We start from the raw sequence: 13,887 nt of genomic DNA on the forward strand, positions 1-13,887 counted from the left end.
TTGTAAATGATGCCTGATGAGCCCGTTACATACCTCCCAATATTTCAAAATTTGAAAGAGGGACACCCCTGCACTGTTGTCAGTCTGCCGCGGCACACCTGAGGATCTCACAGCACACTAGTGTGCCACGGCACCCTGGTTGAAAAACACTGCCCTAAAGGACTAGAGTTAAAAACACTGCTCTAGATAATCCCAATGTTAATCCTATCAGAAATAAAATGCTTATGACTATATCTCTCTCTTTCTAAAAAAGTAGAAGCTCTCTTATATTTCTTAAAAAAAGGCTATATAAGTCTTTTTTACATTTATGGAATATAAAAATAAATTATTTTTATTGCATTACAAATAATCAAAGCAGTCATACTCTACAATGTTTTTATCAAGGCAGCTTTTTGTAATGTAAACATGTCAAAAATGTTAGTGTGCGTGCATAGCAGCAATCTGAACGTTGTATATTCTTAGTTTAGAGATAACCTAACGAGTAGTACAGATCTTTGTTGTTACTTTTTAAAGGGAAAGTAATGCTTATTTATGCGTAATGAAAATGATTTTTTAAATTCTCATAATTTGAAATGCACCCTGCTGACTGAGGCTAATCCTGCTACATAATGCCTTCTTTAGCCTAACCATGCCACATGTCTATTACAGTAGAAGTGATAACATACTGCAAAACATCTAACATTTTACGACCAAAATTACAGTGGGAAGTCCCATCTACTCCAGTAACAAATCTGAAATGGCTCCTCCAAATAGTGCACAGAATTTATCCTTTTAAAATGATTGCATTAAACTAAATGTTAATATCTTCATTAAGTTTTCAGATTCTGTGGTTAGTTTGTTTTTTTTTTGTTTTTTTTTTAATAATGTTGATCTAAAAATTTTTTGATTGCAATTAGGTGATGGGAATAATGAGGTTTAGAAAAGTTTTTAACATCTAACAGTTACAACTTTTCACTAGCGTACAAAACCATATTAGAATGAACTCACCAAACCTTCCAAGCTTAGAGGGGAGATAGAGACAAAACTGAATGTTCTTACAATGAAACGTTTATAGTAGGAGGGAATGTCCTCACTGGCAATTTCCTTAGTAGATATCACCTGGGTTTTGTAGCTATCTCCAGAAAATGGGCACCTGTTTAGGCAAAAAAACATTTTTACAACAGAGTTGTAGCAGAATAGATAGAAGGTTACAGATGTACTGTGGTTTAGCAGGAGCTATAGAGGAACATAGGCAGCTATAGAGACTCTGCTGACCAAGTGATTTACTGCTGATTTGTTTTTATATAGCTTTGTACTGCATATACAACTAAAAAATACCAGAAACCTAAACATATGACTGAACATGCTGGAAATAAAAGTATAGCTTATCCAGTAAATAATAAACTAAATTTGCTTTTTAATATATATTATATGTTAAGAACATGTGAACTATAATGATTGGCTGTGCGCGGGCAGGGGGTGGGACTGCACGCGAGCGCAAAATGGCGGAATTCAGCCCGCCAGAGGTGAGCTGCGGCGGACAGGGGTGCGTGTGTGCCTCAGCTTGATAAAAAATTGGCACAATGAATTTGACATACACCAAAATGAGTATAACTATTTGTATTTATTAACAAAAAATGAACAAATGATTGGTACTGTGAAATACATCTATTGAATCACAAGTTCAAACAGAGAAAAAGCACTCATTTCCATTAAAGCGACACTCCAGACCCCTAAAGCACTTCAGCTTGCTGCCAGCACTTCCATATGAGAAGAATCTGACCCTTATTTCAGTTCTTTTGACAGACTTGCATTTTAGCCAATCAGTGCTGCCTCCTAGGAAATCCACTTGCGTGAGCACAGTGTTATCTATATGAAACACATGAACTAACACCCTCTAGTGGTGAACAACTGTCAAAATGCCCTGAGCTAAGAGGCTGCCTTTAAGGGCTTAGAAATTAACATATGAACCTCCTAGATTTAGCTTTCAACTAAGAATACCTAGAGCACAAAGCAAAATTGGTGATAGAAGTAAATTGGAAAGTTGTTTAAAATGACATGCCCTATCTGAATAATGAAAGTTTGTTTTGGACTACACTGTCTTTTTTTAATGTCTTTAGGACACCTCTTGCTTGCAAGGCTGTGTTTTGTAATCCCGGTGGCATCTGGAAAATCATATTTCTTTTGAGAGTATTTGCACATTGCAGTGTTTTCTCAGAAGAAATTGCACTGTGGAAAGGTTTCTAAATGCTGAATATTAGTCTTCCACCATTTTACTGAGAGGATGAAGAAAAAAAGTAAAAAAAATAATGAGTAGCCAGATCACAGGTAAACACTATGGGTGAGATTACAAGTGGTGGGTTTTTTTCCGCTAGTCGGGTTGCACTGGTATTACAAATTCCCCCCCCCCCAAAAAAAAAACGTATTTGATGTTAGCGTTAAGCCGAATAGATCGAAAAACCTAACTTAAAGGGACAGTCTACACCAGTATTTTATTGTTTAAAAGATAGAAAATCACTATTACCCATTCCCTAGTTTTACATAACCAAAACAGTTATATAAATACACTTGTTACCTCTGTGATTACCTTGTATCTAAGCCTCTGCAAACTGCCCCCTTATTTCAGCTCTTTTGACAGACTTGCATTTTAGCCAATCAGAGCTGGCTCCCTGGAACGCCACGTGCGTGAACACAGTGTTATCTATATGACACACATGAACTAACATCCTCTAGTGGTGAAAAAACTGTCAAAATACCCTGAGAGAAGAGAAGAGGAGGCCTTCAAGGGCTTAGAAATTAGCATATGAACCTCCTAGGTTTATCTTTCAACTAAGAATACCAAGTGAACAAAACAAAATTGGTGATAAAAATACATTGGAAAATTGTTTAAATTTACAATCTCTATCTGAATTCTGAAAGTTTATCTTGGACTAGACTGTCCCTTTAAGTTTTTGCTTGCATGTATTCCTCCATAGAAATCAATGGAGAGAAAAAAAAAAAGTGAAAAAAATATCCTAACACCCTACTCGCGAACTAAGCCAAGCCCCCACTGTAATAAGCCCTAAACCATCACGTAGTCCACCACAAAGTTCCCACTACAATATTAACCCCTAAAGCACCCACCCACATAGAAAACTATCTAAATAAGCTTAACCCCTAAAACGCTATATTCCACAATGCAAAGTAATAAACATCTAAACCCCCTAACCTAAAAGCCCCTAATTTAACCCAAATTAAAATAGCTACCTAAAAAAAAATAATCTTACCTTTAAAAATAAAAAAAAACTAACATTACAAAAAATAAAAAACCCTAACATTACAATATACAGCTCCCATACATTGCAAAGGCACTTTTCAGTGCCGCTTTTTTTTTTTCTAACACCCCACTCCCACCGACTTTAAAGCCTCAAAACTATCTAATGCAGTTTTCTTTCATGTAATTAGCAAGAGTCCATGAGCTAGTGACGTATGGGATATACATTCCTACCAGGAGGGGCAAAGTTTCCCAAACCTCAAAATGCCTATAAATACACCCCTCACCACACCCACAATTCAGTTTTACAAACTTTGCCTCCGATGGAGGTGGTGAAGTAAGTTTGTGCTAGATTCTACGTTGATATGCGCTCCGCAGCAAGTTGGAGCCCGGTTTTCCTCTCAGCGTGCAGTGAATGTCAGAGGGATGTGAGGAGAGTATTGCCTATTTGAATGCAGTGATCTCCTTCTACGGGGTCTATTTCATAGGTTCTCTGTTATCGGTCGTAGAGATTCATCTCTTACCTCCCTTTTCAGATCGACGATATACTCTTATATATACCATTACCTCTGCTGATTCTCGTTTCAGTACTGGTTTGGCTTTCTACAAACATGTAGATGAGTGTCCTGGGGTAAGTAAATCTTATTTTCTGTGACACTCTAAGCTATGGTTGGGCACTTTGTTTATAAAGTTCTAAATATATGTATTCAAACATTTATTTGCCTTGACTCAGAATGTTCAACTTTCCTTATTTTTTCAGACAGTCAGTTTCATATTTGGGATTATGCATTTAAATTATTCATTTTTTCTTACCTTCAATTTGACTCTTTTTCCCTGTGGGCTGTTAGGCTCGCGGGGGCTGAAAATGCTTCATTTTATTGCGTCATTCTTGGCGCGGACTTTTTTGGCGCAAAAATTCTTTTCCGTTTCCGGTGTCATACGTGTCGCCGGAAGTTGCGTCATTTTTTGACGTTATTTTGCGCCAAAAATGTCGGCGTTCCGGATGTGGCGTCATTTTTGGCGCCAAAAGCATTTAGGCGCCAAATAATGTGGGCGTCTTATTTGGCGCTAAATATGGGCGTCGCTTTTGTCTCCACATTATTTAAGTTTCATTTTTTATTGCTTCTGGTTGCTAGAAGCTTGTTCTTTGGCATTTTTTCCCATTCCTGAAACTGTCATTTAAGGAATTTGATCAATTTTGCTTTATATGTTGTTGTTTTTTCTCTTACATATTGGAAGATGTCTCACGTTGCATCTGAGTCAGAAGATACTACAGGAAAATCGCTGTCTAGTGCTGGATCTACCAAAGCTAAGTGTATCTGCTGTAAACTTTTGGTAGCTATTCCTCCGGCTGTTGTTTGTATTAATTGTCATGACAAACTTGTTAATGCAGATAATATTTCCTTTAGTAAAGTACCATTGCCTGTTGCAGTTCCTTCAACATCTAAGGTGCAGAATGTTCCTGATAACATAAGAGATTTTGTTTCTGAATCCATAAAGAAGGCTATGTCTGTTATTTCTCCTTCTAGTAAACGTAAAAAATCTTTTAAAACTTCTCTCCCTACAGATGAATTTTTAAATGAACATCATCATTCTGATTCTGATGACTCTTCTGGTTCAGAGGATTCTGTCTCAGAGATTGATGCTGATAAATCTTCATATTTATTTAAAATGGAATTTATTCGTTCTTTACTTAAAGAAGTACTAATTGCTTTAGAAATAGAGGATTCTGGTCCTCTTGATACTAATTCTAAACGTTTGGATAAGGTATTTAAATCTCCTGTGGTTATTCCAGAAGTTTTTCCTGTTCCTAATGCTATTTCTGCAGTAATTTCCAAAGAATGGGATAAATTGGGTAATTCATTTACTCCTTCTAAACGTTTTAAGCAATTATATCCTGTGCCGTCTGACAGATTAGAATTTTGGGACAAAATCCCTAAAGTTGATGGGGCTATTTCTACCCTTGCTAAACGTACTACTATTCCTACGTCAGATGGTACTTCGTTTAAGGATCCTTTAGATAGGAAAATTGAATCCTTTCTAAGAAAAGCTTATCTGTGTTCAGGTAATCTTCTTAGACCTGCTATATCATTGGCTGATGTTGCTGCAGCTTCAACTTTTTGGTTGGAAACTTTAGCGCAACAAGTAACAGATCATGATTCTCATGATATTATTCTTCTTCAGCATGCTAATAATTTTATCTGTGATGCCATTTTTGATATTATCAGAGTTGATGTCAGGTTTATGTCTCTAGCTATTTTAGCTAGAAGAGCTTTATGGCTTAAGACTTGGAATGCTGATATGGCTTCTAAATCAACTCTACTTTCCATTTCTTTCCAGGGTAACAAATTATTTGGTTCTCAGTTGGATTCTATTATCTCAACTGTTACTGGTGGGAAAGGAACTTTTTTACCACAGGATAAAAAATCTAAGGGTAAAAACAGGGCTAATAATCGTTTTCGTTCCTTTCGTTTCAACAAAGAACAAAAGCCTAATCCTTCATCCTCAGGAGCAGTTTCAGTTTGGAAACCATCTCTGGTCTGGAATAAATCCAAGCCTGCTAGAAAGGCAAAGCCTGCTTCTAAGTCCACATGAAGGTGCGGCCCTCATTCCAGCTCAGCTGGTAGGGGGCAGGTTACGTTTTTTCAAAGAAATTTGGATCAATTCTGTTCACAATCTTTGGATTCAGAACATTGTTTCAGAAGGGTACAGAATTGGTTTCAAGATGAGACCTCCTGCAAAGAGATTTTTTCTTTCCCGTGTCCCAGTAAATCCAGTGAAAGCTCAAGCATTTCTGAATTGTGTTTCAGATCTAGAGTTGGCTGGAGTAATTATGCCAGTTCCAGTTCCGGAACAGGGGATGGGGTTTTATTCAAATCTCTTCATTGTACCAAAGAAGGAGAATTCCTTCAGACCAGTTCTGGATCTAAAAATATTGAATCGTTATGTAAGGATACCAACGTTCAAGATGGTAACTGTAAGGACTATCTTGCCTTTTGTTCAGCAAGGGCATTATATGTCCACAATAGATTTACAGGATGCATATCTGCATATTCTGATTCATCCAGATCATTATCAGTTCCTGAGATTCTCTTTTCTGGACAAGCATTACCAGTTTGTGGCTCTGCCGTTTGGCCTAGCTACAGCTCCAAGAATTTTTACAAAGGTTCTCGGTGCCCTTCTGTCTGTAATCAGAGAACAGGGTATTGTGGTATTTCCTTATTTGGACGATATCTTGGTACTTGCTCAGTCTTTACATTTAGCAGAATCTCATACGAATCGACTTGTGTTGTTTCTTCAAGATCATGGTTGGAGGATCAATTTACCAAAAAGTTCATTGATTCCTCAGACAAGGGTAACTTTTCTGGGTTTCCAGATAGATTCAGTGTCCATGACTCTGTCTTTAACAGACAAGAGACGTCTAAAATTGATTTCAGCTTGTCGAAACCTTCAGTCACAATCATTCCCTTCGGTAGCCTTATGCATGGAAATTCTAGGTCTTATGACTGCTGCATCGGACGCGATCCCCTTTGCTCGTTTTCACATGCGACCTCTTCAGCTCTGTATGCTGAATCAGTGGTGCAAGGATTACACAAAGATATCTCAATTAATATCTTTAAAACCGATTGTTCGACACTCTCTAACGTGGTGGACAGATCACCATCGTTTAATTCAGGGGGCTTCTTTTGTGCTTCCGACCTGGACTGTAATTTCAACAGATGCAAGTCTCACAGGTTGGGGAGCTGTGTGGGGATCTCTGACGGCACAAGGAGTTTGGGAATCTCAGGAGGTGAGATTACCGATCAATATTTTGGAACTCCGTGCAATTTTCAGAGCTCTTCAGTTTTGGCCTCTTCTGAAGAGAGAATCGTTCATTTGTTTTCAGACAGACAATGTCACAACTGTGGCATACATCAATCATCAAGGAGGGACTCACCGTCCTCTGGCTATGAAAGAAGTATCTTGAATTTTGGTTTGGGCGGAATCCAGCTCTTGTCTAATCTTTGCGGTTCATATCCCAGGTATAGACAATTGGGAAGCGGATTATCTCAGTTGCCAAATGTTGCATCCGGGCGAATGGTCTCTTCACCCAGAGGTATTTCTTCAGATTGTTCAAATGTGGGAACTTCCAGAAATAGATCTGATGGCGTCTCATCTAAACAAGAAACTTCCCAGGTATCTGTCCAGATCCCGGGATCCTCAGGCGGAGGCAGTGGATGCATTATCACTTCCTTGGAAGTATCATCCTGCTTATATCTTTCCGCCTCTAGTTCTTCTTCCAAGAGTAATCTCCAAGATTCTGAAGGAATGCTCGTTTGTTCTGCTGGTAGCTCCGGCATGGCCTCACAGGTTTTGGTATGCGGATCTTGTCCGGGTGGCCTCTTGCCAACCGTGGACTCTTCCGTTAAGACCAGACCTTCTGTCACAAGGTCCTTTTTTCCATCAGGATCTGAAATCCTTAAATTTAAAGGTATGGAGATTGAACGCTTGATTCTTGGTCAAAGAGGTTTTTCTGACTCTGTGATTAATACTATGTTACAGGCTCGTAAATCTGTATCTAGAGAGATATATTATAGAGTCTGGAAGACTTATATTTCTTGGTATCTTTCTCATCATTTTTCTTGGCATTCTTTTGGTTTAGATAAGGGTTTGTCCGCAAGTTCCTTGAAAGGTCAAATCTCTGCTCTTTCTGTTCTTTTTCACAGAAAGATTGCTATTCTTCCTGATATTCATTGTTTTGTACAAGCTTTGGTTCGTATAAAACCTGTCATTAAGTCAATTTCTCCTCCTTGGAGTTTGAATTTGGTTCTGGGAGCTCTTCAAGCTCCTCCGTTTGAACCTATGCATTCATTGGACATTAAATTACTTTCTTGGAAAGTTTTGTTCCTTTTGGCCATCTCTTCTGCCAGAAGAGTTTCTGAATTATCTGCTCTTTCTTGTGAGTCTCCTTTTCTGATTTTTCATCAGGATAAGGCGGTGTTGCGAACTTCTTTTGAATTTTTACCTAAAGTTGTGAATTCCAACAACATTAGTAGAGAAATTGTGGTTCCTTCATTATGTCCTAATCCTAAGAATTCTAAGGAGAAATCGTTGCATTCTTTGGATGTTGTTAGAGCTTTGAAATATTATGTTGAAGCTACTAAGTCTTTCCGAAAGACTTCTAGTCTATTTGTTATTTTTTCCGGTGCTAGAAAAGGCCAGAAAGCTTCTGCCATTTCTTTGGCATCTTGGTTGAAATCTTTAATTCATCTTGCCTATGTTGAGTCGGGTAAAACTCCGCCTCAGAGGATTACAGCTCATTCTACTAGGTCAGTTTCTACTTCCTGGGCGTTTAGGAATGAAGCTTCGGTTGATCAGATTTGCAAAGCAGCAACTTGGTCCTCTTTGCATACTTTTACTAAATTCTACCATTTTGATGTATTTTCTTCTTCTGAAGCAGTTTTTGGTAGAAAAGTACTTCAGGCAGCGGTTTCAGTTTGAATCTTCTGCTTATGTTTTTTATTAAACTTTATTTTGGGTGTGGATTATTTTCAGCAGGAATCGGCTGTCTTTATTTTATCCCTCCCTCTCTAGTGACTCTTGTGTGGAAAGATCCACATCTTGGGTAATCATTATCCCATACGTCACTAGCTCATGGACTCTTGCTAATTACATGAAAGAAAACATAATTTATGTAAGAACTTACCTGATAAATTCATTTCTTTCATATTAGCAAGAGTCCATGAGGCCCGCCCTTTTTTGTGGTGGTTATGATTTTGTATAAAGCACAATTATTCCAATTCCTTATTTTATATGCTTTCGCACTTTTTTATCACCCCACTTCTTGGCTATTCGTTAAACTGAATTGTGGGTGTGGTGAGGGGTGTATTTATAGGCATTTTGAGGTTTGGGAAACTTTGCCCCTCCTGGTAGGAATGTATATCCCATACGTCACTAGCTCATGGACTCTTGCTAATATGAAAGAAATGAATTTATCAGGTAAGTTCTTACATAAATTATGTTTTTTTTTATTATTAATAAACTACAATGCCCTCTATTTTGAGAGCATTTGGAGCACTTTTAGAAAATTAATCAGAGATTGGATCTCTGGTTAATTTACAGAGCCACTTGTAATCTAGCCCTTAGTATTTGAATTATATTCCAGGATTTGCTTGTCTTCAGGGTACAGGAATTGCAATGATTCGAGACTTTACATACATTCTCATGTCTTTCATAAATGTCGTCTTTTTTAAAAAATTTCAAAAAAAAAAAACAAACACCCCCCCCCCCAATTTCAACCCACTCCCAAGCCAACAGTTTAAGCATTGCATGACTGTGCGCACATGTACAGTAGGGTGCCAGTGAAGTCTCTTCCTTGCACCCTACAATGACAGCCAATAGGGAGCGCTTGAGCATGCTCACATGACCACAACTCTCCCTGCTGTTTTTTTAATAGTACATGCGTGTAACTGCTGATAAGAGGGTGAATCAGGAAACAGCAGCACTAAAAACAAACTTTTTTTAAAACTTCCCTTCATTTATAAAAAAATACTTTTATGTTTGTGCTAAATTACCAATCTGTTTCACAAGGTTTGCCAACTATTACCTCTAACAACATGTGATATCAAGCAGTTTTATGTCAATTACTCACTAGGGTAAGTGCCATGAGAGCATCTACGCTTCAGGTACTCTGTTTTTTCCCACCATGCAGAATAGAAAGACTAGCCAGTCAGCATCATTAGTGTTGAGTTCACACTGTGCTCTTATGTGAAAAATCCTGTGAGATCACAAAATACTTGTGGGATTTCACCATGAAAGAAAATGACTGAGCCAGGTCATATCAGAAGCTTGCTCCCTGACAAGTCCCAGGGCATGCATCTGGATTGGTTGATTAAAAATCCTCTATTATGGAATGTGGTAACCAAGGAAATTTTGCACAATATTTTTTTTACTTAGAGATGTTCATGTGATATTTTGATCAGCTTTTTACAGATATGCTCTATCACTTAAATGATTTACCATATGGGTAATATACAGAATAAGTTAGAAGCTCTTACAGAGGGAATAAAAAAAAAATCAGTCTGGTCCTGCCTAAATAGCACAGATCAGCCCCAAAATACTATGTAATCCCTCTCTGAACAGGTAACATGTCCCTTAAGCAGAAATAACTCTTGCTATGAATATTTGCATAGAGTTGTCTGCAAAAGCATTTAACCGGTGTTTGTAAAATAGTAAATATCTGGACATCTAATGATCTACTCTAAACCTAAATTATCAGGATTGTATACAGCCTCTAGCAGGAGTTTCAGATGTTTTCAACTTAAAACGGTCACATTTCAAAATTGTTTGTTATTCAGGGAAGAAATGATAGAAATGTCAATCATCAAAAGAAAAATACTCTGTATGTAGAGCTTCTTATGAGCAAAGTTTTATCAAGTTATATTGCATTAACTTACTGGCCTGAGTGCTAAAAACCTACACCTTATAGGCTGAAAAATCCAAGAGATGACAGGAACATGTGAACTGCAGAGAAGGGGACAAAACTTCAGCTGTCTAACAAATGTGTGTAAATTGCTTTATTAACCCCTTAATGACTGACGTACCCTGTATGTTGCGCGGAAGTTAAAAGGGATATGAATCTGCAAAATTGTATTTCATGATACAGATAGAGCATGCTATTTTAAACAACTTTCTAATTTACATCTATTATAAATCTTCTTCATTCTTTTGGTATCTGTTGTTGAAAAGCAGGGATGTAAGCTTAGAAGCCGTCTCCTTTCTGGAGCACCTATACGGCAGCAGTTTTGCAGGAATGTTATCCATTAGCAAGAGCAGTAGATGGCAGCACTATTTCCTGCCATGTAGTGTTCTAAATACCTACCTAGGTATCTTCAACAATGAATATTATGGGGACGAAGCAAATTTGATAATAGAAGTAAATTGGAATTTTTTTTTAAAGTGTATGCTCTGTATCAGAACTAAGAAAATGTTTGGTTTTCATATCCCTTTAAAGGGTTTACTAGTGCAGTTTTGCTGACAGCAGCAAAACTGTGCTGATACGGCATATGCCTCACATCCGGGGGTCCTTAGATATAGCGCAGGTCTCGTCAACAGCGGCAAGACCTGCACTATAAACAAGGCCCGATAAGAGGGCCTGTTAACGCTGGCCGTCGTTAAGGGGTTAAAGTTGAAACTGAAGATTTTTCTTGCTGAGAGTTTTCAATAAACACTATGAATATTACCATGAATTTCAGTGAGCACATTAATTTTAGTGCATGTTCTGTACCAAAATTATATTTCACCATTTCCTTAATTTTCACCACTGGAGTTGCAATTCATCTGGAGAAACCCTGAAAAAAGATTTGCGCCACTAAACACCACAAACACAACTAAAATTAGAAATAATTTGTTGTAAGCCATATGTCTTCCTGCATTTCTTAAGTTTAAAGGGACATTGTTTACCATCATGTCCACTTTTTTTTTTTAATAGTTTAGTAAAGGGGCATTTAGGGACAGAGACAATTCTTCCTCATCAAATAGTGTTTGTGTCGTTATCATATCAGCATTCAACTAAATAGAATAGCTATGTGCAGAAATAGACAGAAGGGTAAAACTCCCCACAAGAGTGGGAAGGCCACTTCTGCGGAATACCTTTCTTGTGTGTAAAAAGGATTAAATGATTTTAAGGGAAAAAATGTTTTCACATGGACCGTGTCCAATGTATTAAATTGAGTAAAGTATTTATATACTTCATGCTAGGCAACAATGGCTTCCATGCTTTGGTCTGGGCCCCTTGAGATGTGCGCTGGTCAGATTGATCCTTAACTGGACTATTTGAAAGCTGAAAAGGGTCTTTCTTGTGCCGGCGAGAGAGAGAAAACTTAGTCCCAGTTATCCTAATTTTTATTTTCTTTACACTTATGCGACTCACTTTCTTTTAATTTCTATGTATATAATTTGTCATGTCCCTTGGCCCCAATGGTAGTTCCCTCCCTATATGAACGGTTAGTTACATACAAGGTCCCACCACTGTTTTGTTTAAATATCCTTTAGTACTCTGTTTTTAGGACATAGGTTTGTCCTTTCTCTAAGGTTAGTTGTACTGAGGATTCAGAGTGTAAAGCTTTTTAATTTCAAATAGCTACTTTTTATTTATTGTATCCATTCTTTATAGTTTGTATGTATGTATGTATGTATGTATGTGTCTAGATTATTCAAATAGCACCAATTTTACTATCACTCTGGTCAAGTATGACATAGTTGACAATAGCGTAGGTTTTCCCTGAGTGGGAATATGTTTTTCATTCTCTCTCCTCCCAGCAATCCTAGGTGCTCTCATTCATGTGTTACATTGATACATATAATTTATATTTTCTATTTAGTACCGTTACCCAAAGCTGGGGATACGGATATATTATGTCCACACTGGTCTGATCCTCTCTCTCTCTATTTACCTATCTATATTGTGATTGGTGATCTTTTAGACTCTGTGTAAATTATTATTGCAAACACTTATAGTCCATTAACTGAATGCAACAAAATAGCACTGTATCCAATACAGGCTGATATTTCCTGCATATAAATCTTTGTTCAGTAGAACCCGCTACTGGTGAGTTTCCTCATCCTTTGTAGATGAGCAGCAAGAATGTAAAATAGGGGCTTCCGGTGGGAGGAGCATACACGCGCTGTGTGAGGAGTGTGCACACGCTGTGTCAGATCCTGCTCTTCTGCCGAACGACGAGTATGCCAGAGGATCGTCGTCACGCCTGATTCCTTAGCCGCTATCAACCTGGGCGGCTCGGATACTTTGAAGTCCCACACTGTGGGACCCGGCGAGTGGAAGCCAACGATTGGGCTATGAGCCGAGTTGCACCGGCACCTGCATACCCGAGCACCTGAAGCGAATATTGTGAGTACTACACCGGACCAGTTACAACGGAGCTGAGACTTCTGAATATACAGGCACAGGAAGGAACAGAAAGTGCGGTGGAACAAGGTGTAGTAAACCCCCTTAAACAACGGCAACCTGCAACTGAAGAGGGCGAAGAGCTGGTAATACAGATACTGTGTTGAGGGTTTTTCTGTGCCCTTTGCGTATGATATACAACATTAACATTACAACATTAACTAAGTCAGCTTTGGACTGACCTGACGCTAGCTTGCTCCACACCTGGCTCAGTCTAAGTATTGTCTGGCTCAGCCGCCAAGGGTAAGTCCCTGAGACAACCAGGGTGAAGGTAGGGCGGGCTTTTTTTTTTTTTTGAGGGCCAGGGTGCTGTGCTACGTCTTGGACTTAACATTATCTGACACGAGTAAGCCCAGTATAGAGTGTTGCAAGGGGCGTAATTCTGTTTTGTACCAAGTTATACAATATGCCTTGATTATACATGTCCACACATGGAAAATAGGCATCAACATGGACGTCCCTTATCTTGTTAAGCTCTGAGACATACAGGGAGTACGCTATCCTTCTGGGAAGTCACCTTTAGCTGGAACTTTATCCTTATTTTGAAGTTTATACAGAGTCGATGGTTGATTATATATATGAACTGGCTATTGCTGGATTAAAAATACTAACAAACTCTTCTTTTGCAGTCCTTTCACCTGCCTACTCACTAAGATAAAAGATGGACAATTTAACCAATAGTGTCTCTGGACATGTTTATAAGCCTTTT

At 38.3% G+C, this 13,887-nt stretch overlaps 1 protein-coding gene across 1 annotated transcript in view; it reads right to left on the bottom strand.

Moving 5' to 3' along the window:
- The window catches only part of LOC128652271 (zona pellucida sperm-binding protein 4-like), a 60,137-nt gene that overhangs the window by 17,165 nt on the left and 29,085 nt on the right, over positions 1-13,887 (bottom strand). The window contains exon 9 of the mRNA XM_053705209.1: positions 988-1,132. Coding sequence (XP_053561184.1) covers positions 988-1,132 — 145 coding nt within the window. The remainder of the gene's footprint in view (positions 1-987; positions 1,133-13,887) is intronic.

The sequence above is a fragment of the Bombina bombina genome, chromosome 3 (assembly GCF_027579735.1).
Source record: "Bombina bombina isolate aBomBom1 chromosome 3, aBomBom1.pri, whole genome shotgun sequence".
Lineage (NCBI taxonomy): Eukaryota > Metazoa > Chordata > Amphibia > Anura > Bombinatoridae > Bombina > Bombina bombina.